The sequence below is a fragment of the Momordica charantia genome, assembly GCF_013281855.1.
Source record: "Momordica charantia cultivar OHB3-1 chromosome 10 unlocalized genomic scaffold, Mcharantia_2.0 BLBB01000010.1, whole genome shotgun sequence".
Classification (NCBI taxonomy): Eukaryota; Viridiplantae; Streptophyta; class Magnoliopsida; order Cucurbitales; family Cucurbitaceae; genus Momordica; species Momordica charantia.
Window position 1 is genome coordinate 7804001 of NW_028275158.1, and position 24725 is coordinate 7828725.

A 24725-nucleotide genomic window follows, 5' to 3' on the forward strand; every position below is an offset into this window, starting at 1 on the left:
GGTTGGGAATTCGAACACACGACCAAGATCAAGATACATGTGTTAACCAATTGAACTAAACTCATGTTGGTTTCTTTTGAATTGTCAGCAGGAGAAAACTACCCACCGACGATTAAGCAGCTAAATATTATTCATTTCTTTTTTATTTGAACAAGAGAGAGAACCATAATAAAGGGTGTTCTAGAGAGAGACAAACAAAAGGCTGTTTTAGAGAGAGAGGTGTAAGAAAGTCGGTATGAAGTGGTGAAGGCCATGGTGGTATATAGTTAGATACAATCTACCAAAGGATAGAGACAAAGTCCTGAGCCCAGCCAATTGTAACCAATGCTTCCAACCTTTATAACTGTAAAATAAAATAATAACTGACTCAGTTAATTTCAAATTTCAACTATTGCCAAACCAATCTTCAATATTCTCTTTCTAAATTATAATAACAATAATTGCCAATTCATTTTCTACAACACACCCACAAGGGAAAAAAAAAGAAAAAAAGAAAAAAAAAGGACAGAATTTTATGTTCCTCTGCCACTCATTATTCAATATGCTTCAATATATTATTGTAATTTGGTAACCACATTAAAAACTTCTTCTACCATAGTCTTCATGATAATAAAATTAAAAAAAAAACATATATGCAAATAAAGCTAGAGTTATATACAAGTTTATTATAGAGAACTTTTATTGTTGGCTAGAAAATAACCAATAGTACTATTGATTCGAACTTCAGTCAAATTCTTGTTCCACCTTACTTTCTCTAGAATAAAATAGAGTGGCACAAATAATAAAAGAGATTTGACACATTACTTTTATTCTGTCTTCTTTCTTCTATCTGCCTTCACCTAATATCAGATCAATTAACATTTATTCAATAAACATATCAAATTATCATTTTATCAACAATAACTAACTAGATTAACAATCCAAAATTCACTAAAAGTATAATTTACCGAGTTAAAATCACAGGTAATGTCTAAGGAAGATTATTCTACATTTGGTAAAAAAAAAAAGAAAAACAAAGAAAAAAATAGAAAAAGAAAAGGTTATTCCAATTTCAACGTGAACCAATTTATTCTCCACTTGTGAAGAAACCCATGTCAGAATTTTCAATATGTTCCCATCAATTATTAATCCCTTTTGAAGTTAGAATTTATTTTCAAGATCTAATGTCAGAGAGAAAGGCATAAGGAAACTGAATGAATTCTAAACTGCCCTAAAGCCACAAGCTTTGTTGAGAGGGAGAGAGAGTAGTACATATTAGACAGCATAAAGTTAAATAAACCAATAATTGAAAAGAAAAAAAAAGAGTAGATTTTGGAGAAAGATAATCTATTGGAAAGGGAGTACAGTAGTACAAGTATCGCAGCTAATTCAGTAATGATATTGGCAGAGATCTTTTAAAATCTTCTTTACGAGCAGGGCAGTAGGCTAAGTTGCCATTGGCCGCTGCTGCCACCATTAAAGGATCTCTCTCTCTGTCTCTCTATCTCTCTCTTTTATAGCACTTGATGAACTGTTCTATTCATTTTCCACACAGCTTCCAAACAATCCATAGCCAGAAACACACAAATTCCACTCACTCTGTCTCTAAAAATCTCCATGTAGGAAGAAATTTCCCAACAAGACCGTCAAAGGAATTGGGGGGTTTGTGGTAAAGTGATCTGGGGTTTGCCTGGTCAAGTGGGTAATTATCACATAAAGAGACATAACTCTCAAAAGCTGTGCTGAAGCAGAGAGAGAAAGTGGGAGGAGAGAGAGAGAGAGAGAGATAGGGAGGGAGATGGGTTAGGCTGTGGAATTGAACTGGGTTTAACTTTAGGCTTTCATTTTCTGGTTCTGGGTTTGATTTTGGATTCTGAGTCTTGGGGGAGGGGGTGGGGGATGGAAGTGAAAAAAATGAATGGCAGAACTTTTTGGGAGAGGCAGACGAGGCAGCAGCAGGAGCAGCAACAGGTTTCAGAGTGGTGGCAGAAGCAGCAATTGCAGAAGGAAGAAGGAGAGAGAGAAGATAGAAGAAGCCATTAGGATTAGGAAAAAGCTCTGCCAATTTAAAGCTGGAAGAAGAAAAGCAAAACAGTCCGAGTCTGGATCCTCAGGGAAATCGCCATCATCATCATCAACAACAAAACCAGATTCTAAATTCGAGGCATGTAGAAGGAAAAGCAGAGGAAGACGACCAAGATTCTCCGCCCCACCACCGCCAAGACCTCCACCACCACCTCCCGCAGCAATCACAGCCTTTCAATGCGCACCAGAATCAGCATCTTTTTCTTCAACAACACCAAAATCTACACAATTACTACGCAGCTCTAGATTCACACACCCAACAACAACAACCCCACCACCAGCAAGCCCCAAAAAAAGGCTCCTACTTTCAGATTCCTCCTTCTCCTACTCCGGTGGCGGCGGCGGCTGCCGCCTCTGCCTCCACTTTTGCCGACCAGAGCATCGAATATGCGAGAAAAATGGGAGACAGCCACCGCCAAACAACGACGTCGTCAAGGCTGGGGATGAAAACCGGCGGCAGTGGCGGCGGCGAGATTGTGGAGGTTCAAGGAGGCCACATTGTTCGTTCCACTGGAAGAAAAGATCGTCACAGCAAAGTTTGCACCGCCAAAGGCCCAAGAGACCGCCGTGTTCGCCTCTCTGCCCATACAGCCATCCAGTTCTACGACGTCCAAGACCGCCTCGGCTACGACCGACCCAGCAAAGCTGTGGATTGGCTTATCAAAAAGGCCAAAGCCGCCATTGATGAGCTTGCCGAGCTCCCTGCATGGAATCCGAGCACAGCAAACGCAGCCACACAGCAGCAGGAGCATCTGAATGATGAGAACGAGAATCTTCTTTCCGTACAATGCGATGTCTACAATACAACAGGGAATCGGAGAGCGACGGTGGTGGGTAGCAACAGCAGAGTTTCAGAGTTTCCTCTGCAAAACTTGCAGCATACCCAAATGGGGGAAGGCACTAATAACAGCACCTCGAGCTTTCTCCCGCCGTCGCTGGACTCGGACTCTATTGCTGACACCATCAAGTCCTTCTTCCCTATAGGCACAGCTGCGGCGGCGGAGACGACTTCGTCGTCGATTCAATTCCAGAATTACCCGCTAGATTTGCTTTCCAGGACGAGTAGCCAGAACCAAGATCTGCGGCTTTCTTTGCAATCTTTTCAAGACCCAATATCTATTCACCGGCATCATCAAGCTCAGCATCAGAGTCAAGGTCATCAGAGTGAGCACGTCCTTTTTTCCGGTACGGCCGCATTAAGCGGGTTTGATGTGACCACCGCTGGTTGGTCTGAGCACAACAACCTCACTCCGGCGGAGATTAGCCGGTTCCCGAGGTTGACTTCTTGGAATGCAACTGGTGCAGAAACTGGTAGTGTTGGCGGCAGCGGCGGCAGCGGTCATGGCGGAGCTGGGATTAGGAATGCGGGATATGTCTTCAACTCGCAGCACTTGCCAGCTGCGCTGCCACCTTCGCCATTTATGCAGCCATTATTTGGCGAAAACCAGTTTTTTTCTCAGAGGGGACCCCTTCAGTCCAGTAACACACCTTCAATTCGCGCTTGGATTGACCCATCACTCGCAGCCACTGATCATCAACAGCATCAAATGCCACCATCGATCCACCAATCTTCCTTCACAGGTTTAGGATTCGCCTCCGGCGGGTTCTCCGGGTTTCACATTCCAACGCGAATTCAAGGTGAGGAGGAGCACGATGGCATTTCAGACAAGCCATCCTCTGCTTCCTCTGATTCTCGCCATTGATTTGATCAAAATCCCAAGATCTCTCTTTCAACAGGTCCTAACTTCACAACCCAGTTCTCAAATTCATCTGATCCTCAACATATTTGGTCTATCTTCTACTTCTTTCCTACTTTAGACGATTATGTTATTGCAGGTGTGCATCTTTGATTAGAAGGTCATGGTCATAGCAGCAGTCAAGCCACCGCATGGTCCTCAAGAGGGCAGAATTTTGGGTCGTTTTGTTTCAATGGCCTTTACCATGGAAATAGTGGATCTGAGTGCTTTTTCAGGTCTTATGGTCCATGGTTTATTTAGCTTCTGTCAGTTTTTTATGTTATTTCATGCTGGGAAAAAAAAAAAGAGAACTCTTTAGTTCTAGTCTTTGCTGAATCCTTCGATGGAACTACCTTTCATATTTGTTTCTGTAGCAAGACTTCGATTATTATGATTACTTTCTTCCAATATTTCAATTTTAGTTTCTCTGGATGTGTTGCTTTCCCCTTCTTAGCAGGAAACTGAGCCTGTTTGTGGTATTGTCCCCTGATTTCTGTGTGAAGCATCAAAATTCTATGGTAAAAGACTAGAAACTACTAAGTTTTAGGCATATCTTGACATCATGCTTATCAACGATGGTTAAAGATGGTAGATGCTTTGTTGTTACTAAAAGGAGAGAAAGGGTCGGTATCTTTTACCTGGTTAAAGGAGATAAGCTCTTGTCAAGATTGCATGAGCTAATTGCTATTTCCTGCAATTATGATGATTGGTTTAGTGAATTCCAAGAGAAAGGTGTTTGCCTCCAATATCTTCCTTAAAACCTGCAGAAAGAATTATAAAAATAGATCTTTAACTTCTCTTTCATTGCTTGGATTTTGGGAGCACATTAGCAAATGGCTAGTCATTTTCCAAGAACAGTAGATAATTGCTAAAACTAGAAGATTTAGAACTTAAAAAGTCAGAAGTCCAAAGTTCAACATCCTAATCTTAGGCATCAAATTCGGAAATTTTGATCACAAATTGGCGATAATCTTTTGGCAGCGGTGCTTTGTAGCTTTCCTCCAAGCTTCCTTGAATGATAGACTTAGAATCTGAATTCTAGTATGAAAAAGAAAGCACAAGGCTGATTCTGATAAACCCATTTACACTGAGATTCTGTTCTTATCTGAACCACAACTTTAAGCTTATCAACAATCTTGGGGATACTATTATACCCAAATTACTAGAATTAGATTCCTGTTTCTCAGTCTTGGTATGAGGGCTAGTATTTCCTTATGGAACAATGTTCTTTAGGTTTCGATGGAGAAAAGGGAACTGATTAGAACTCAATAAGATCCGGTGGTAGAGGAATCTAAAATATTGCACCATATTCAATATGAGTGTGATAGATGTCGTGGCTGGTAGACCAAGTGGGGCAAAGTGGAGTAAATCTACTGCACAACCAAGAAATAAGGGTATGAACACAAAAATGCCCAATTATAGAAGAATATACAGATGGATACCACCTAATTATGTTGCTTCACCATCTGTCTATGGTCCCCAACCCTACTAAATTTCAGAATCTAGCTGGAATGTTCCGCTCTCTCTCTCTCTCTCTCTCTCTCTCTCTCTCTCTCTCTCTCTCTCTCTATTTTTCAGACTCTCTCGGATAAAAAAATTGTCTCATGTAGAGATGGTGACAATGCTCAGCTCTAGTTGGTGCTTCTTTAATTCAGTATATGCAGAGCAATAAACACAGAGCAAGGAAACTGTAAATGAGACCTCTTTGGTCCAGACTCCATGTATTCTTCTTTCTTGAGAACAGCAAACTAATCAAGGAAATGCCCTAGGATGAAGAATATGATGAAATCATGAAGTATAAAGCATGTTTTCCATGGAAGCCATGAAACTTTTTCTCTTATTTGGCAAAATAACAGAGATTCACACTACAAAGCAAGCCAAGTTAAAATATAATGAGAACTACCAAATTCATATATCATTGAATTTGTCAGTCGTGGTTTATGGGTTGGGTGATTATATACAGAAAATGACCTTCAACCTCTTGTAGCTTGTTTCAGTGGTCGGATATAGCAGAAGTTCTGGCCTTTGAACTTCCCTTGCCATTTGACAAAGAATGTCTGGCTGAGTTTAAGACCTTTGGTTGTCCTGTCAAGACTTTTTCGAGTTTGCTTGTTTTCTTCATCTGCACCTTCTTTGGAATGGTGGGATGAGCGTTAGCTCGAATCTCCCATGGCCGAGCAGCAATCCATCTCTCCTTCCAGCTCCATCCCCAATTTTCTTTGTCAAGGCTGAATGAAGTCGGACTTACATGTAAGATGGAGTTGGCCCTCCACTGCAGATGGATTCACCATTAGAATGACATAACAAAAGTTTACAACATTCCTCTGAAAACCTAGTTATTTACAGAGAAACAGAACCGATTTCAAGCTGATAGAAATAACTCTTGTTTGTCGACTGATGTGTAAAATTACTGTTTACCAACTAGTATGGAGCCTCTCTGCATTGACTTATTAGCTCTCCTTAATTGGTAAAAAGTAGCTTCATTTTACTGTTCGGTGTGTTAACTATCATTGTGCTTAACTTTCATAATATTTTGGGGGGAAAACAGGTTAAAAGCGAAATGGATCCCTACGAACCAAATGGCCGAAAGCAAACATGTCCATGTCAATCAAAAGGGCCAAAGAGTTGCCATATCTATATGGGGGAAAACAGCTTAAAGAATTGAGTATCAAACTTGGCCTTTTAAAATGTCAGTTTTATATAATACCTACAAAAATAACAATATTTGTTTATGTTCGCTTTTGATCATCGAATTATTTAAACAAGTGATGGATAAAAAGGAAAATGATGATCTAATACAGTCAACTATTTAATGATATAATAACTTGAGCACGCAATAATTTAAGAAACTAAAGTCAGTTAAGAAATCTCGTCAAGAGGTAAATTAATATTTAAATTAAAGTCAATTCATGACTTAATTCGAGATAATGACAAAAAACAACGGTTTGTACTAAAAATAAATAAATAAAACAAAGGTTGAAATATTATTTGTTTTAGTCATGACTGAGTCAAACATCAAATTGAAAACATGTGGCTGAAGAACTTTTATTAAACACAATGCAAGGGTTTACGTGTAAGGATCAAAACAAGCTAAGAATATTTATGAAAAATTCAAAAATCAACATAGAATAATTGAAGATATAATAATCAAAAGCAATAAGTTTACAATTTTGGGACTAAAAGGAAAATTAAATCTAAATAAAATTTCTCCTTTTAAGGTCAAATTACTCGATCAACGCTTTACCACTTAAAGTCATGGATAATTTATTATATTAGGTTTAAGATTTTTTAGTAATTTATGATTGGAGGTCACATATTACATTCAAATTAATAATCGATTTACTAACTAACAGGTCAGTTAAGGTTGGAGATATATACTAGTACTACTAAACTATGCTCAGCTTTAGCTCCTCGAGTAAAGTATCTCTAGTTGTATTACACTATTTCCAATCACAAAAGTATAGAACATATATATATACGTTGCAATGGAAAATAGAAAATATTGTAACTAAATTGATCATCAATACTAGTTTATAATAATAAATATTAATTACAGAACTTTTTAAAAATCAAATGCACCAATTTATTCAATATATATATTTTAAATTTCATTTTATCACAAACTTTCAAATTTTGTCTATTTCAGTCCTTAAAATAAACCTATAAATTCAAGAATCTAGATGTGATTTAAATTGGTTTTTTCAACCTTTTCAATTAAATTTAAAATATCAAAATTTCAAATTTATATACTTCAAAATGTATTACTCACTTTAATCGATGAAGCATACCTGATGGGAGAATGCATAAGCCATGGCTCGCTCTCGTCTCACAGCAGCTTCTTCTCGTTGTTGAATCTTAGAAAGGATTTCCTCCTTTGTTTCAGACCCACCACACCATTCTATCTGTTATGATTAAAAATAGCCTAACATTATGTCTTTAGTCAATTAAAATTTTTCTTTTTAGAATTACTATTCTTGAGATAGAAATGTAAACCTTAAGATCATAAAGAGAGTTACTAATTTCTAGTCTAATTAATTATATTTAGACAGCTAATAAATTGATAATTAAGTTAAAAGAGAGGATACTATACACTTTAAATAAAGTTACAAGAGACTTTAAGAAAAATAAAAAGCTCTCTCTCCAAATCTCTTTTAATATAGTAATGACAATGATTACATAATTGTGTACCAATGAAATCGTTTGAATTCATCTACTAAAATTGTTTCATATGGAATTCAAAGTCTGACAATAATTTCAAAATTTTAAAACAAATCAGGATGGAAATGATACCAGCTCTTTTTTCAGAACATAAAATAAAAGAAAAGAGGTGATCAAATGAAGTCTCATAAATTTTCAAATGGCAAATTATATATTGACTTGAAACAAAATTTAAACTTTTTATAGTTTGAAAATAATCTTTAAGATATTTCATCAGTAATATATAAAAGGCTAAAAAAACAAACAATTTAAAGATATTAAAAACGTTCATCCACAACCCTCATATAAATTATTCCCTTTAAAAAAAATTTATGAATACAGGCACACTGAACCAAAATTCGCATCTTTAGCTAAAAAACAACTTTTTATTTATCGACTTTTCATGGCTATGATTTGGACCAAGTCCTCCTAGTGGTTTAAAATCCTAGCTATGTTAAACATGTAGGACGGTTCGAGATTGGCGTGTGTTTCATTTTCACAATGTGATAATTGGAATTTGAAAAAATTAATTAATATTTCAAAACAACTAATTAAAGCACTAATCAACATATTAATGGGATGAGCTATTGATTGTTAAAATGAAGGAATAATAATACAACAAAAACGACTACTAATTAATCATGTACTAATTAATCAATCATGTAACTAGAAGTAATTAACAGAATTAACTAACTTCAACATCTGTAATTATTTTTGACATACGACTAAGTATGGATCTTTGAACCAAAGCGAATTTAGCTCAACGATAATTGACATATATCTCCAATCAAGTAGTTATGAGTTCGACACCCCCACATGTTGTACTTAAGGAAGGAAGAAGGAAGGAGAAGGAAGGAAAAAAAAAAGCATGGATCTTTAAACTGAACAACCTCTTGTAAATTTTAAATATGGCTAAAATTTTTGTAAATTCACATTTTGATATTTAAACTTTGATGATTACTTCGTCTTTGTCTCCAAACTTTCAAATGTCTCATCTTCATCCTTGAATTTTACATAAAAAATATTTTTAATTATTGTTATTGATTTGATATTAGCCATTTAACAAAAATCTCTGTAGTACGTCTTTGTTCATTTTGACATTTCTTTTATATATTTACTTTATGGGTAGATATTTGGTTCTTTTCTTTATTTGATTCATACGTAGATATCTAGTTGAGTAAGAGAGGGTCTGACTTCATAATAAATTTAGATTTTTCTGTTATATGATTCTCAAAATTTAGGACTGAAATCATCTTAGGTAAAATTTATGGGCTAAAACAAAATATTTTAACGTGTAAGGATTAGAATAGAACATTTCCAAGTTTAGTTAGAAAAATGAACTAATAGGAAAGTTCAAGATCGGACTAAAAGTTAGGCTAAACATACAAGATAGTCCATATTCTTTTTACTCAATTCTCAATTTAGTCCTCAATCTTTTAAAATTCTCAATTTGACCCTTAATGTATTAAAAAATCTCAATTAAGTCCCCAAAAAAATTGTTCAAATTTTTAAACAATAAAGCTGATAAAATCATTAAATTATTATTTTATTAACATATTTGGACGAGTAAACATACTTGAATTCTATTTGACACATAAAACTCAAACTACCCATCAACAAAATCGGAGCCACCAATTAATAAAATTTATTCTTTTCAAGTGGAATGTCCATGTAACATGTCATGTGTCCAAAATATGTTAATAAAATAATAATGTAATACACTTGATGTTAACATGTTTTTAGATAATGACCTAATTGAGAATTGAGTACTAGACTTCCATTAGAAAAATTGAGTTCTCAAAAAGAGATTCAGAATGTTCAATAATTCATGTAGGAAAGTCATTGGTACTTACCTCAAGTTCATGAATTTTAGCCTCAAGCTTCAGCTGATTTTCCAGTTTCTTTTGCTTGACTCGATATTCTGTGACCATACATAATCTACGAGCTCCAATTTCCTGTTGCATTCTGCTCCATGAATGAATGAAGCTTAATACTTGCTTTGTAGCTGTTTCACCTTGAATTATATCCTGGAATCTCTCTGGCCCCTTCGAATTATGTACAATTTTTCTGGCCTGGATGACAAAAGATTAAACTATGTCATCAAGGATGAATGGTACAATTGTTATTTTTGCATCTCACATAAATATAATAGGATAAGTTGGGCTACAGATTTGTTAGTATGAAAGTTCAAACAAAATTATATGCTAAGCAATCACGAGTAGTGTGAGCGGCTAAGGCTCAAAATTGACAAGATAATGCCTGAAGAATCCATCTTTATATGAATCTTCCATTCCAGCCTATATTGAGTATCGACTAGAATAAGAATGATGCAATTTTGGAACAAACTGAACTCTAAACATGTCTATGTAAGATATTGTCTCTGCATCATAAGTTATAATAGCTTAAGTTGAATGAAGGAGCCTCAATCAAAATCATCATCATGCTGAGTCAGAATCAATGTAGTTCGATTCAAGCTTCTCTGCTAGTTCACAAGAAACATGAACATTATGATTTGTGTTGTTATCGTTTGTCAAGGAATCAAGGACCATGAAATGAGAAGTGGGAACCACTTTCAAATGATGCTATCGAAAAAATTACCAAAATACAGGATGTGAGTCACTGAATCTGCTCTCTAAAGATGCAACACAAGAGTTAATTGTTTACTTTACTATAAGGGGAAATCAGTCTACAAAAATGGATCCCAGGGAGCTGGAAAATGTCATAAAGCAGCATGGTAAAGTTATGGGAAACAGCTCGTTCGAATATCTGTGCGAGAAAACTAAAATGTTGGGTAACAAGTTATTTAGCACATTCGATGTACCGTAAATGCCCGAAATGCATTTTGAATTCGAGATGCAGCTAGATCTTCACTCTTCCCATTTGGGGAACCACTGGATTTTCCAGTATCTAAGTGTACCTGACCCAAGAACAGGGATACAGCAAATTACAATAACTGAAATATCGATAAAATATGTGCAAGTTTGGTGTTGGTATTTGGGAGAGGACAATAAGCAAAAAGGTGAAGTGAGTTACAAAGGCATTAATTTCATTCATTTTTTGTTCAAACTAATATTTTTTCAAACTCGACTTCTTCTCATGAGAAATTCAGTCAAATGAAAACAAAAGACAGAAAGGTTTAACAACCTGCCACAATACTTGTTATGAAAAATTAACTCTCGTGATATTATAACTTTCTCCCTCAGAAAATCATAATTCATTCAGGAACATATGTATTTGTATGTAAAACAAAATGTTGTAGAGAAATGATCAATAAATTATGAAGCTCAGAAACAAAGTACAAAGTAAAAGATTAAAACCCTATCAGAGGAGAGGATATAGGATTCCTAGTGTCCAAATAATTTACTGAATGAGTAATTTCGACAGCCAAGCAAATTAATGATTTTCTTTTGTACAACATAGAAATTTCTAAACAGAAAATACTTTCCCAGGTCAGCAATAAGTTCATAGTCGGTATGAATTTCATTTCTAAATGAGTGAGTTAGTTATACCACATGTACATGTCTGCTAAATTCCCAACAAACAGAAATATAAGACTTTGCAATATACAAACATGTACAGTTGGAGATGGATTTGATCAGAATTGACTCATCATATATATATATATATATAATAGAGCATGAAGTCAAGCTGAGTTCTTGACATGTTCACAATGCCTTCCCGGATTTTCCTTTTTCTGTTATCTTGCCATGAATATCCTTACAACAACATCCGTACCTCAATTCCTTCCCAACTTCATTGGAAAACCACCACTAGAAAGAATGGTTAAAGGAACGTTTCTATAGTCTTCCTTTATTTCTCCAATCTTTAAGAAATAACAAACTAAAGAGAAAGCTTACCTGTTCTCCATTGCTTGTAACTCGCTTCACCTTTCGTTGCTTGAATATTGTCCAAAAACAGTTTGCTGGACTCATCCGTAATCAACCAGAATGCTAATCAAAATGGAAAATTAAAAGTGCATAAATTAGAGGCTCATTTTCCAACTCTTCACAGACATTTTAACAAATAGAACACGTGCTGTGCTTTACTGAAGTGTGAACAGTGCACGCCAAACCCCCCCCCCCCCCCCCCCCAAAAGTCCCCAAATCCAGAAGAAACCATGAACTGATCGACATCAAAAGAATTAAGAGAATTGTTACAAAAACTAGAACTAAATCACAACAAAAAATAACATTCCTCTCTCATCATCACCATTAGACCGGATGATTGATATTCATCCATTGCGTTCACAGAGAGTTAGACAATCTAAAAATGGAAGTACAGTGCAGAAAGATAAACCAAAATGCTAATAAAATGGAAAATGCAGGTAAATTAAAAGTTCATATTCCAACTCTTCGTAGACATTTTAACAAATAGATTATGTGCTTTACTGAAGAGTCAACAGTGCACGCCATTCCTCCCACCCAGAGTCCCCAAATGCAGAAGAAACCAATAACCATGAACTAATCGACACCAGAAGAAATAAGAGAATCATTACAAAAAACTAAAACAAAATCACAACCGAAAACAAATACTCCTCTCTTATCATCACCATTATACCGGATGGATAATTGCTCTTCCTCCATTTCGTTCATAGAGAGCTAAAACGGAACTAAATCAGAATAAATAAGAGAATCCTCACAAAAACTGAAACAAAATCACATCACAACCAAAAACAAAAATTCCTCTCTCATCATAACCATTATCCGAATAAAGACGGACGAAGATGATTGCTCTTCCGCCATTGCGTTTCTCAAAATGGAACAAACAAAATGCAGTGAGACAATAAATCATCCTAAAATGGAACGAGAGCTTACCAGCAGAGAACAAGCAAGATCGTAGCGTCAAGCATCGTGGGGGGGGGGGGGGGAGAGGGAGTAGAAATAGAAGGTGAAGTAGAATGCAAGAAAAGGCATAGAGATAGAGAGAAGAAGAAGCAGGGCTCCATCAATGAACATGGTTTTGGAACTGACAACTTAACCAAAACGAAGATGCAGTTTCATCTTTGGAAGATGAAGGGTCACCTCTCTAATGGCGGAGTGAGGAAGAAGAGTGAGTAATTGGAGAAAGCAAGGCGCTGCCATGGAAATTGGAAATTGCAAAAGCAAACTAGAAAATAAATATATATTTGTGAAAATATTATTTAAATTTAAAAAACAAAAAATATGGTCCCGGCGGGGCTCGAACCCGCGACCTTCGGCTCATAAGACCAACGCTCTAACCAACTGAGCTACGGGACCATGTTGATGTTAATGAAGACTCACGTAATTAATTAAATTTATAACAACAATAATAATACTAAATTACGAAAATCAATATGATAATAATTATACTAAAAAAATAGAAACTCGAAATTTAAAATCCCAATTTTGCGTAAATTAGCTATTAAACAAAGTCATAATACGTCATCTTTTAGTTTTTTTTTTTGTTTTTTTTTAAAAGTAGCATTTTAGTTTCTTTAGTGTATAGGCTATTAATCCATGCAATCATTAAGTATTATTGGTCATCACATAGCAAAACTAGATAACTTAAAAACGCATTCATAAATCCTAACGCGATCATGTGGAATGTAACATCGCGTTAGTCTCTTACATAGTCACTTACGTGATTCCCCTTACACAATACAATTCAATTGATGAATATAAAAGTACCAGAACAAAACGCAATTCAATTGAGCATTGAGCACAATAAGTGAAGTTTGAGAGACATGAAGAGTGCAGGAAAGACAAAATTGTTTGGAGAATTTTTTTTCTTTTCGGAGCAGATGGAAAAAATGAAAAACAAGCACACAGTCGATAAGTTATGTTCTTGTCTTTGCGTGCCCAACACATGTGGTAAAATATAAGCATCACATAACCAATCTTATAACCAGCACCACAATAAGGCTAATGATTACGTTTTGTAAGAGGCATTACATGATTGCGTGGATTAGCAATGCAATGTTACATTACACGTGGATACGTTAGGGTTTATGATAATCATGTTCCTTAGTTATTTTATTTTCTAGGCAATGGCCATAATGTAGGGTGCATATCCATATAATGGAGGATCTATTTCAACTTATATATGCCACGTCAGGATCCAATCATAGTTTTTGTGAGATACCCAACAGCAGTGTCAATTATTTGATCATTTAATTTTTTTTTTCTTTTTGCAAGAGTAATCTTTTAGATCTATCTGTATTCTCATTTACGTTTCTTATTTTTAGACGATTTGACACATTTGTATTTATAAAAGTGCATTTTTATGTTTGCAGTGTTTTATGATTTTAAATTTGAAACTTTAAAATGTATAATTACGTTAAAAATATATAAAAATTTTGATAAATATATTATTTTATATTTTTGTTTTTAGAAAATATACTATTTCATGATATAAACTCATTTTAATTTTACTAAACAAAAACATGTAAAATATAATAAATTGTAAATTGTAAAATATTAATTATAATATTTTGTACCATATAATATATATTATTAATATAATTAATAATATTGTAGATTTAACAAAATATATATTTTTGAAAAAAAAAGTCAACTAAATATTTAGTGGGTAGCTATAGTATTTTTATTGCTTACAAATATATTACTAAATAAATTGGAAAAATTTTATAAATTGTGATTCAATTTTCAATCTACCACCGTTCAAGAATGTTAAAAACATAAAATACAACCTTTTTTTTAATTACCTAATTTCATATTTTTATTTTTAGATCATCAAACAAATGCACTCATTTAATATATAAAATACTATCCTTTGTCGATATGATTAAATAAAATTTAACACAAGCAAATTTATTGTTCTTAGTTACTCTTTTGGATTTAACCTTAATTCACTATTACAAAATCAGATTTTAATGAGGGGCATGACCTGTCATTAAAAGAAAACGATGTCAGACTTGTTTCAAGTGTTACTGTAAGTTTTTATGTTTGGCAGTAATTAATGACTGGCGTAGCCCGTCGTTGTAGGCAACATTGAAACTTATAAATTTTTTATTTTATTTTACCACTTTTTTTTTCACTTTGCCCGTCATTATTTCCTCCAATTTTTTTTATCCGACATTAAAATCTAGATTCGTTGAGTGGTTTTTTATTTAATACATTTATCTCTGCAAGTTTCATTAGACGGTTTCCATTATCTCTATCATTTAATTAAAGTTTACCAATGTCTTTACAATGAATGAGAAATAACAAAAGAAAAACTTAAAAGTTACTTATATGTGATTGGACTATCAAAGGAGTCGCAAAAATTCACAAACGTAATCCTATTCCCTTCGACTCTTCAATCAAATTAATATTTTAAAATTTTATATGAATTCACATTTTTCAACCAACAAGACCTGCTATAATATCACATCACAAAATTTATTTGTCTCATCTATACGAGGTTAGAGTGGTAAGTTTCTCTCCCCTTCATTTGTAGTTTTCATCTCTTACTTCCTTCCTAAATTTTCAGAACTGAAATGTTTTATATACAAAACTTAACACGTAAAATTTTGTCCCTTCCTATTAAATTTTTTTGCTCCAGCTCTACACTGTAACGAACAATGTTCGATATTATGTTGCTCTCTTTGATTTAGCAAACAACTGAGTGTCTTTCGCTCCTTAGTCTATTGTCCATCATTATCCACTCGGTTATAGGAATCTAAATTTGTTGAATCACTTGTGTTATCTATAGCTTTCTTATAATTTTTAATTAAGAACAATAATAAGAGAATTGAAGTTTGAGTTAAAAGTATTCAAGCTATTAAAGATGCATTCTTATGATACTAATGAGATTGTTATGTCACGAAAGCTCTATTGAGTTGAACATATATGTAATATAGAAGTAAATGTATTTTTGTTTCAACAAAATGAATTAAGCATATTATAGGTATTGGGTCCCTTTGGAAAAGGTATGGGCTTTTTCTAATTGGCACAAAAAAGGGAGATTTCAAGTTTCAATCATTTTGATATCATCAACTCACCTCTCTTTGTTATTGGTTTGGTTATTGTCATTTTGTTAAACATTCCACATTTGATTTTTTTAGTAATGAATTGGGCTACTTTTGATGTTTTTTTTAGTTTGATTAGGGTTAAATATTTGTTTAACTAAGGGTAAAAGTAATAATTCAAATAACCAATAATATCAAACATTGATTCACCATTAGTTTATCATAATTATGTCGAATCGTCCAATTAGAAAGTTCGAAACACCCCACCAACGCGAACCTAAGTATAGTGGTTAATACATGTATCTTCTATCAAAAAGTCAGAACTGGTGCAAATTCCCACTAATCCTACAAAGTAGCATTGCCTACTTAGGCAGCTGAAAGTTTAAGGGCACGTAGAAAACTAAATAAATCGAGAAACCAAACTATATTGAGTTGAACCACCCAGTTTAGTATGCTTTTTTAAATACATTTGGGTGTGCTCGATTTCCTTTTGGTTCGATTTGGTTTAAAAAAATGAATTGAACCACATACTATACCCAAACAAAAAAATCATGTCAAATCTAACCCTCATTGGTTCGAGCTCAACCAACCCCACCCAAGCGCCATACATCCCTCTCTAAACTTATGTCTTCTTAAATCCAATTATCAAGCAGTTGATTTGCTATTAAAAACATCTGATAAGTGTCAACTCAAGCATAGTTCAACTGGTTAAGATACCTATTTCCGACCAAAAATGTTATGAGTTCGAATTCCCATCCCCACTTATTGTATTAGAAAAACTAATAAATTTGTATGATTTAATCTTTTTTTAGTACAACAAATGAGTGGAGAGATTCGAACTCATATGCTCTCGTCAAATTCTCTATTGATTTCACATTGACCCAGCCAACTTTCGTCCACTTGCACCCAATCTAAACACACCATCTAGAACATTAGTAACCTACTCCAAAAAACAAAAAAATAAAAATAAAAACTGAAAAAGGAATGCAAAGAAGGAAAATGAAGTATTTATAACATAATTTGGCAAGTGATATTGGAAAGTTCTTCCAATTTAGAATTCCAAGTTGTAACCATAATTTGAGAGAGAGGAACACAGGGAGAAATTTCAGGGTCTAGAAAGGAAGTGGATGAGTAGACCGAGGATTTGGGCGGGAAAAAAGTGTCAAGATTATTCATTTATAGAGCTTTTAGATTTGCCCGATTTAACTTCCCTGAAAACATGTTAATGGCTTCCTCCCACTTTTTTCGAATTCGATTTCCTCCCAGACAAAACCCAACTGGATCGAGACAAATCCGATACTTCTTCCACACACTACTCTCTCTCTTGCCTTCCCCCCGGTAAGTTCCTGTTCTTCCCTCTTTCGATTCCATTTCTGCGATTTAACTTTTCAATTTCAATCACCATCAACTTCGCTCCCACAACTTCATGAACTCAGCGATTCACAAATGTACGGTACATCACTGGTTTTCTAGCTACTGAAATGTCCAGAAATAGAGCCCTATCTCGTGTTTGTCCATGTCTGAATTCAGGGTTTGTCTCGAATTTTATGGAGTGATAATATTTGGTGGGTGAAGAATTAGATGGAAGATAGGCGAGAATGGCGCATGATGAAGATCAAGCTCATAATAGTGCTGTAGGTGATGGGAGTTTAGGGTTTGGTGTTATTGGTGGCGGTAATGGAAAATATTCTAATAGGAAGTCGAAACAAAGGAGAGCTCCACAGAGAGGGCTGGGTGTGGCACAACTTGAGAAAATCAGGCTAGAAGAACAGCAAAAGAAGAATGCACCTGCAATTTTTTCACCTCCTTCTTCTTTATCGTCTGCCAAAACCTCCTGTAAGCTGTCTGTATCAGCTCCAAATTTGCATCCCATGAAGCAATCTTCCAGTTCTGTTCCACTTACCTCTGCATCTCCAGCCAGTTTTTCTCCATCAAATTTTGTTTTCAGGTCGCCTTTGACTAGCCGCAATATTGATGATCCAAACATGGGCAATTGCAGTCCAGTGGTTAGGTTGAATAATGGTGGTTTTGAGACTGAATGGTCAGATATGCCAGTACTTGGGCAAAGAGAGGTCCATAAACCATGGAATCCCCTCGACTTCAATCTTCAAAAGGACGATTCAGTCTTTGATTCCAACTTGGCATTTCGATCCAATTTTGGTTTGCCCAATGAATCCAACCTTGAATGGCCTTCCTCAGGGCAACATCAGCTATCTTCCTCTGCAGGGGTAATTATGCACCTTTGATTTGTTTGCTTTACGGAATCCCATTTGAATTCTGTACTATAGGACTGAATAAATTATGGACTTTCATAACTAATCTTCATGGATATTTTGGTGAAATTTGCAGGTGGATGTTTCGTCGATGTCCCTGCTAAACTTCCTTACAGAGCCCCCTTCAAACCAAAGCTATTATGGCAACTGCACTCCAGTCTGGCCAGAGGTAGAAGGCTTATATAATTAGATTCATAAATGATTATGTTGACTCTGATAAATCAAGGTCCTATTTCCAGATGGAACTCATTCAACACGAACATATCAATGTCATAGCACTTACAAATTGTAGGGGATTTTTACTATTGGTATAAAATTTTGAAGATTTTTAGTCTTCAAGTAGTTCCTTCTAATTGAACTGTGGAAAATTTTGAATTTCGTGCTTCAAAAATTCACTTATGCATACTATACTAGCAAGTACTTTTTGCATTTTGAATGAGAATGCATTGCCCCGTACCACCCGAGACACGGTGAGTCGGTGACTAACTGAACTGTCTATTCATATGTGGTGTAGAGGCTTGGCATGAAGAGACCATATTCCTTTTTCATGGACAACCCAGCTGGCCCTTCTTTCAACTGCAGACCTCCTATGGCTGCTCCTATGAGATCAGATGAATCCGCTTCATGTAGTAACATCTGCCTCTATAGCTATCCATTTCTCGGGTTTGTCAAATGTTCATCTTGTTTTCCTTTAACACTTGTAATTGTGAGATGAGCTTAGAGGAGTCTAAATCTTGTCTTTTACTATTCAGAGAAGGCCCATCTTGCTCGTCTTCATCCTCAGAACCAAATTCAAAGAAAAACATGAAAGGAAATGCTTTCAAAGGAGATATGCTCACACTATCCACTCCAGCAACCATGTGGATGTGCCAAAGCTCAAAACTCAAGCACCTTTCAGTTCATGCTGTGGATAGTAACCACGAGTTTGCAGATATCGTATCGCTACCTCTTCAAGTACGACAAACAGCTAAAAAGATCAACATTTCCAATCATTAATACACCGAGTTGGTGTTTCTTTGTGCATTCTGATAATTCTTTCTGTTTACATTGATTTGTTGAAGGGAGGCATAGAGATCCCGACCTGTCCCCATCCTGAACCGAGTTGGTCTAATCGACTTCAGCCATACTACCGCTTTTTCCCGCCACTAACCGCACAAAGTGGCCAGGCATCTCCCAAAACTTTGGGCAGATTCAATGTTGAAGATGGAAGTGTCGATCTTAATCTGAAATTATAATCACCACAGTTTGTACCTGTTGCTTTTGGAACCTTTTTGCAGAGTAGTCAATATGTTTAAGATCATGCAAGGGTATGTTAAAGTTTCCTTCTCTATTCGGATATACTCATTGAGTCTACATTTATGATTTAACAAAATTAGCATGCACGAGGTATTAAAGCAAACAAGTAGTAAATTTTGAACAAACTGAGATAGAATCAAGTTGGGGAAATTATTTTTTATCTCAAGGCATAACAAACTTACTGAATCTAAACCTATGGTAAATTTTGATTTGTAAGGAATTAGAACTTAATAGAATTCACCTTCATAGTTAACACTTGACAACATATTAGAAATAAATCCAAACAGGTAGCAAATTAAATTAAGTTTATAATTTGGACATCATCATCTCTTCCTAATAGATTTACTGCTTGTTCATCAGACTTAACGTCAATTCATATATTGTTCACTTTGTGAAGTTGGAAAAATGATAATGTTTCAGTATGATTCCTGTCACGATTAGCTGAGAATTTTGACTCTTAATTTTTTCTTTTTGATATCTTACATATTGTTGCAAGTTTTATGATCAAACTGCTTGATATGCTCCCAAATTTAATTTCTCGTTTGCATCGTCTTTTATATTATTATATATATTCTCGAGTATTCGGTATCTGTTGTAATTTCTAAAAGCTTTGAAGTATTAAACAAATAAATAACAATTTCATGAAATTCTGTAAAACCATATTCATTTCAGTTTCCATCATTGTAACTTACAAGAAAACGATTAAGAAGCAAAGAACATAATCAATTAGACTTCTTTACAATAATAATAATAAAATATATTGATATCTGTAGTGTATGAGCCAACTCCTAAACTTCTAAACTTTTTCTTTTATCTTCAAAGATATAAAATACATGTCACGAAAGTAATCTATAAACAGAAACAAATGAGGAAATACAGGTAAATGACCAAACATATCATGGGATATAAGTAATAACGTCCGATTCAAGACTAATCAAAGAGGGTTGTACTTTCTTTTAAATGGAATCATTTGACGATATTGAAGATGTATTTTCTTATCAGGAAGGGGTCAATAAAAGCGGGACTATTTTCATTTCTAATAAATTGTTGTTGGGGTTGAGGGAGGAGAGGCACGAAATCAGGACGTTGGGGATCTCCTCGGGCTATAAACAGGCCACAGCCATAGCAGCAAAAAGCACATTCTTTCTTGTGTGGTCACTTATTCATCATTTTATTCCTATATACACTTTGGATGGAGCCCTTTTTCATGAAATCCACGATCTCCATCCAATATATATTTACCCAATTTGTCTTCCGTTTCCAGCCTCAGTTTTTACCTTCTTTGGATCAGTGTCTCTAGTTTCTTTGTTCGTAAAATGAGATTTCAGTCCTATCCAGCATCGGTAATAGTCGCGATCCATGAATGGAGACTCGAGAGCCCAAGCGCATACGCGAGGGATCAGACTCGATTCAAACATAAATGCCATCGTGTCGGTGATTCTATATGGTCCAGCCTCATTCCCTCGAGCAATTGTAGCCTGAATCAAGAGAACATTTACCAGATCATTGACTTTTCACCAAAACATAAATGTTGGATTTGACTAAAACTAAAACCATGAACAGTTTTAAGAATGAGGTGACCAATTTTGTAGCTTGCCAAGTAAAGAAAGTTCATCGCTATTTATAGAATTGAAAAAGATGAACCAAACACAAACATCTAATTTCACGAATCATACCAATTATAGAAGAAAAACAATACTTCTACGGTTCATACCTTCAACTTCAAAAACATGCGATATTTTTCTATGGGAGGTTGAATTTGTAATAAAAAATTCCTACCAAGGAAAATTGTATGGTAGAAAGTTTGAATGTTGTGAAAATTGAATGAACTATGGAACTTATAAGAAGCAATGCATACCTCATATGTTTTTGTATCAGGACCATGGGGAGTCATGCAATTATGAAGGCTGGCACCGCCAGGAAGGAACCCATCAGCTTTTGCCTGAAAAATGGATCAGAAATTCTGAAGATCTTGATAGGGGAAAAAAAACTCAGCTATAAAAAGAAAAATAACCCTTGATATCTAGAACCAGAACCATCACAAGTAGTATCATATAAAGGGGAGTCAGATCCAATATTCTGCTAAAAACAACATTTTAATTAAGGTAACAGGCAAAGAGAGACTTTTAAGAGCATCTAAGATACTAATCCGAAATTAGAATAGAATGAAAATCAAAGTAGGGTAATAATAAAGCGAGCAACTTCTCTTTCTTCTCTAAACATTTAGGTCCAACCTCATTATCTAAAACGAAATTGCGAAATTTACCTCGTAGCCACCATAAATCAGACCCATGAACTCACTCATGCAATTGCGATGGTAATATGGAGGACGGAATGTGTGTTCAGCAACAAGCCATCTTGGAGGGAAAATGACAAAGTCGAGTAATGCTACTCCAGGTTTATCAGTTGGTGCTGTTAACACTGCAACAGGGCAGCAGTATGATAATTCAAACAGTTGAATAAACAGTTGAAATTCAAGAAAAGATCAAGGATTTTAAAGCAGTAAAATTCAATGGAGAACGTTTAAGCAAAATGAATGAAGGAATTAATATATACGTACCTGTATTTATCGATGGATCACCGTGATCAAACAACACAGTATTGTAAGGACAGAACTTACTAAGATCGTACTGCAAGGAGAAGGATCAACTTTCAGGTCTATTGAGGTGGGATCAGCACTTAACATTAATCTATAATATTACATAAACAGCTAAAAGCCTGTAAGAAAGTATAGGCAGAAGCCTATTTCTAGAATTTCACAAGAAGAAACAAGAGTGAAGCCTAGCTGCTACAGCATAAGTGACCCACCTTATAGGGAACATAACTACCATGCCAAGCAACTACATTAAAGGGAGAAAAGTCCTGTATTGCAGTAAACAGTTCCCCGCCAAACTTTTGAACAATTGTATAACCAGAACGAAAACTCTTTTCGAACCAGGCTACAGGGGCAAGGAAATCCTTTGGTGCAGCAAGCCCATTTGCACCTACATGCCAATAAAATTTACCCCTCAATGCTGACATTAGGTGAAAATGCAAACTGAACAACCACTTCCTACGTTTGGGGAAAAAAGGAAGAAAGGAATATGGTCAAAACCTTAATTACTTGCTGTCAAGAAGATAACAAGAGGTTAGATACCTATTGGTCCAAGATCAGGAAGCTGAAAATGACTACCAAAAATCTCAGCTATGTAGCCACGTGATGGCCCATCGGGTAGATGAACAACAAAGCGAAAACCTTGAGGTAAAACCACTATTTCACCTGGAGAAACTTCCAGCCTTCCACACTCTGTAATAATCCACAGCCCTACAGGATAAGAGTACTCTAAGAGATTAATCCTGATATCTTATAAAACAATAACATAATTCCGTTCGGATTAGAGACTTTCAGAGCTCAATGACAAGATAATGCAAAGACAGTTCTACGATTATGTCGCCAAAAGTTGAACTATAAAAAGGATCAACCAATTACCCTCAAACATCTCTTTCACCAAATGGAATCAGCTTTACATAACGCACTCAATGTACATACTATGAACCTAAAAGGAACCATATTTTCCAAATCTAAAATAATAATAATAGAATCAGCTTCAACCCCAAGACCACGATGTTCATAATTTTCAATGAAAAATAATTTGCAGTAGTAACTCACTTCCACTCTGAGGGACTATCAAGAAGTCGCCGTCAGCATTACAGAACGCACAGTTCTCCATCGACTTATTGGCTGTGTACCTATGGAAATGGTCAATCCTGTTTCAGTCATAGCATTCAACCAAGTACCAGTGTAAAAATCATCTTTATTTGCTTTCTTCCCAAACTAATGCTGAAAAATAGTATCCAGAATATCATTTTTTGGGTGTTTTAAGTTTTCTGTTAGTAAGGAACAAACCCCGTTGAAATTGAAGAGAGTCAAACTCTCAGGCACATCACATCTAATCTGACAAAATAAATTACCCCACCAAGAAATTTGACAAACAAAACTTCCCCCACAAAATTTACTGATTGTCGGAAAAAGTACCAAGCTAAAAAGGCAGTGAAAAGGTAAAAGGAATACTGAATTACATGTGAACAGCAAACCCATGCCGAAGAAACGAACTGCCGGCTCCACAGACAGTGTACAGTCCATCAACGAAATCTACCGGCGAATCAGGAAAATCCGCCGGTTTCCACCTGAGCTGAGTCGGAGTCGAGGAACAACTCGAATCATTAAATTCACTGATCAACTTCTGGTTCTTAGGCAAGCGTGGCTTAAACGGTTCATGCGTGACCGAGGGCTTTATCCGATACAGCCAACTGCGCAACAAGACAGAAATGCTCACACAACAAAGACGACGAAACTAGAAAAATCCATACCGATTACGCGAGAAGATGAAGGAGGAGAACCTGCGCAAGTTTGCTTTTCGAGGCGAGGTGAATGAAGTGCCGGAGATCTGCTCAGCATAGAGGCCGTAGGGGCAGATGAGAGGACTATTTTGGGATTCAGGAAGAGCGCCGGGAATCGCCTCCGACGAGAAATGATTGTTGAAGCCGGACTGGTAGGCGAGGTCGGAAGGGAAATCTCTGCCGTCCGATTCGTTGACCGATTGAGCAGCCATTGGAGATGACGACGAAGATCGATTGCAGAGATTTGGCGGCGCCGGAGAACTGGCGGCGGTCCCGGTCGTCGGAAAGTTTCCCCACGTAACTGAATTCACGATCAAAACCAGTACGTCATATAGCGTTTGGGGAGCTCACCATCGCCGTAAAGAAAAATAGAGATGAACTCAGAACTTGATGGTGACATTTTGACGAAATTGGGAAACAGTTTAATTATCCTCTAATCCCCCAATTAAAGTTTTAATTTCTTTTTTTTTTTGATAGGTTTCTAAAGTTGTTTATGCATCTATTAGTTCCCATTATAAAGTTTATAAAAGTGAATTTTATGTCAAAGTTCACCTCTTTAGCACGTAAATACTCGACCGATCTCATCCACTTAAAAATTCACACGTAAAACTTGGTAATTCGACCTTTTAATAAACTCGTTGGTTCTATAATTCTAGAATAAAATTCCATGATTTTAAAATAGTGTCGGGTCAAGGAGAATATCGTTGATATATTCACTTTAACTATGTATGTATTGATCCCTATAATTAAATTTAGTGTTGATTTTATTTATTTAGTCTCCATAGTTTAAAATTTTTCCATTACATCTCTTTATACTTTTAGTTTGAATTTTAATAAGTCTCCGTTGTT

General features: G+C 35.5%; 4 protein-coding genes and 1 non-coding gene across 8 annotated transcripts; 2 read left to right on the plus strand and 3 right to left on the minus strand.

Annotated features, from left to right (window-relative positions):
- The first annotated feature begins 1377 nt into the window (after positions 1–1377).
- TCP4 (TCP family transcription factor 4) lies at positions 1378–4221 on the plus strand. The gene is made up of 2 exons (XM_022287226.2): positions 1378–3801; positions 3901–4221. The coding sequence occupies exon 1, from the start codon at positions 2463–2465 to the stop codon at positions 3765–3767; it is 1305 nt and encodes a 434-aa protein (XP_022142918.2). The 5' UTR covers positions 1378–2462; the 3' UTR covers positions 3768–3801; positions 3901–4221.
- Positions 4222–5591: 1370 nt separating this feature from the next.
- Positions 5592–13077, minus strand: IQD10 (IQ-domain 10). Of its 2 annotated transcripts, XM_088118577.1 has the most exons (6): positions 12812–13077; positions 11855–11947; positions 10819–10914; positions 9851–10069; positions 7589–7702; positions 5592–6072 (listed from the first exon to the last, which is right to left on the minus strand). In XM_088118577.1, the coding sequence occupies exons 2-6, from the start codon at positions 11927–11929 to the stop codon at positions 5794–5796; spliced, it is 783 nt and encodes a 260-aa protein (XP_087974703.1). In that variant the 5' UTR covers positions 11930–11947; positions 12812–13077; the 3' UTR covers positions 5592–5793. The 2 variants fall into 2 exon arrangements, with proteins under 2 accessions (XP_087974703.1, XP_087974704.1); XM_088118578.1 differs by lacking the exon at positions 10819–10914 and having other exon boundaries at positions 12812–13076.
- An 83-nt stretch (positions 13078–13160) lies between these two features.
- On the minus strand, positions 13161–13234 carry TRNAI-UAU (transfer RNA isoleucine (anticodon UAU)). Its single transcript has one exon. It is a non-coding gene; the product is annotated as a tRNA-Ile (tRNA).
- Positions 13235–16964: 3730 nt separating this feature from the next.
- Positions 16965–19582, plus strand: LOC111012794 (uncharacterized). 2 transcript variants are annotated; one of them, XM_022287060.2, is made up of 6 exons: positions 16967–17265; positions 17364–18155; positions 18277–18369; positions 18715–18863; positions 18953–19154; positions 19262–19582. In XM_022287060.2, the coding sequence occupies exons 2-6, from the start codon at positions 17526–17528 to the stop codon at positions 19433–19435; spliced, it is 1248 nt and encodes a 415-aa protein (XP_022142752.1). In that variant the 5' UTR covers positions 16967–17265; positions 17364–17525; the 3' UTR covers positions 19436–19582. The 2 variants fall into 2 exon arrangements, with proteins under 2 accessions (XP_022142754.1, XP_022142752.1); XM_022287062.2 differs by having other exon boundaries at positions 16965–18155; positions 18958–19154; positions 19262–19403.
- Positions 19583–20380: 798 nt separating this feature from the next.
- On the minus strand, positions 20381–24311 carry HGO (homogentisate 1,2-dioxygenase). 2 transcript variants are annotated; one of them, XM_088119272.1, is made up of 9 exons: positions 23877–24311; positions 23556–23786; positions 23146–23243; positions 22633–22800; positions 22305–22480; positions 22057–22126; positions 21763–21917; positions 21355–21438; positions 20381–20974 (listed from the first exon to the last, which is right to left on the minus strand). In XM_088119272.1, exons 1-9 carry the CDS (start codon positions 24086–24088, stop codon positions 20735–20737), a joined length of 1434 nt encoding a protein of 477 aa, XP_087975398.1. In that variant the 5' UTR covers positions 24089–24311; the 3' UTR covers positions 20381–20734. The 2 variants fall into 2 exon arrangements, with proteins under 2 accessions (XP_087975398.1, XP_022142871.1); XM_022287179.2 differs by having other exon boundaries at positions 23146–23225; positions 23877–24307.
- Positions 24312–24725: the final 414 nt, after the last annotated feature.

What these genes read in the sequence shown, in the direction of transcription:
- TCP4 (XM_022287226.2), top strand. Translation starts at nt 2,463, where the DNA reads ATGGGAGACAGCCACCGCCAAACAACGACGTCGTCAAGGCTGGGGATG.
- IQD10 (XM_088118577.1), bottom strand. Translation starts at nt 11,929, where the DNA reads ATGAGTCCAGCAAACTGTTTTTGGACAATATTCAAGCAACGAAAGGTG. An exon ending in ATGCATTTCGGGCATTTACG is followed by an intron (nt 10,070 to 10,818) that starts GTACATCGAATG and finishes TTTGTCATCCAG; the next exon opens with GCCAGAAAAATTGTACATAA. An exon ending in CTAAAATTCATGAACTTGAG is followed by an intron (nt 7,703 to 9,850) that starts GTAAGTACCAAT and finishes TAATCATAACAG; the next exon opens with ATAGAATGGTGTGGTGGGTC.
- LOC111012794 (XM_022287060.2), top strand. Translation starts at nt 17,526, where the DNA reads ATGGCGCATGATGAAGATCAAGCTCATAATAGTGCTGTAGGTGATGGG. An exon ending in AGCTATCTTCCTCTGCAGGG is followed by an intron (nt 18,156 to 18,276) that starts GTAATTATGCAC and finishes TGAAATTTGCAG; the next exon opens with GTGGATGTTTCGTCGATGTC. An exon ending in TCGTATCGCTACCTCTTCAA is followed by an intron (nt 19,155 to 19,261) that starts GTACGACAAACA and finishes GATTTGTTGAAG; the next exon opens with GGAGGCATAGAGATCCCGAC.
- HGO (XM_088119272.1), bottom strand. Translation starts at nt 24,088, where the DNA reads ATGGCTGCTCAATCGGTCAACGAATCGGACGGCAGAGATTTCCCTTCC. An exon ending in CATGGGTTTGCTGTTCACAT is followed by an intron (nt 23,244 to 23,555) that starts GTAATTCAGTAT and finishes TGACTGAAACAG; the next exon opens with GATTGACCATTTCCATAGGT. An exon ending in CTGATACAAAAACATATGAG is followed by an intron (nt 20,975 to 21,354) that starts GTATGCATTGCT and finishes CTCTTGATTCAG; the next exon opens with GCTACAATTGCTCGAGGGAA.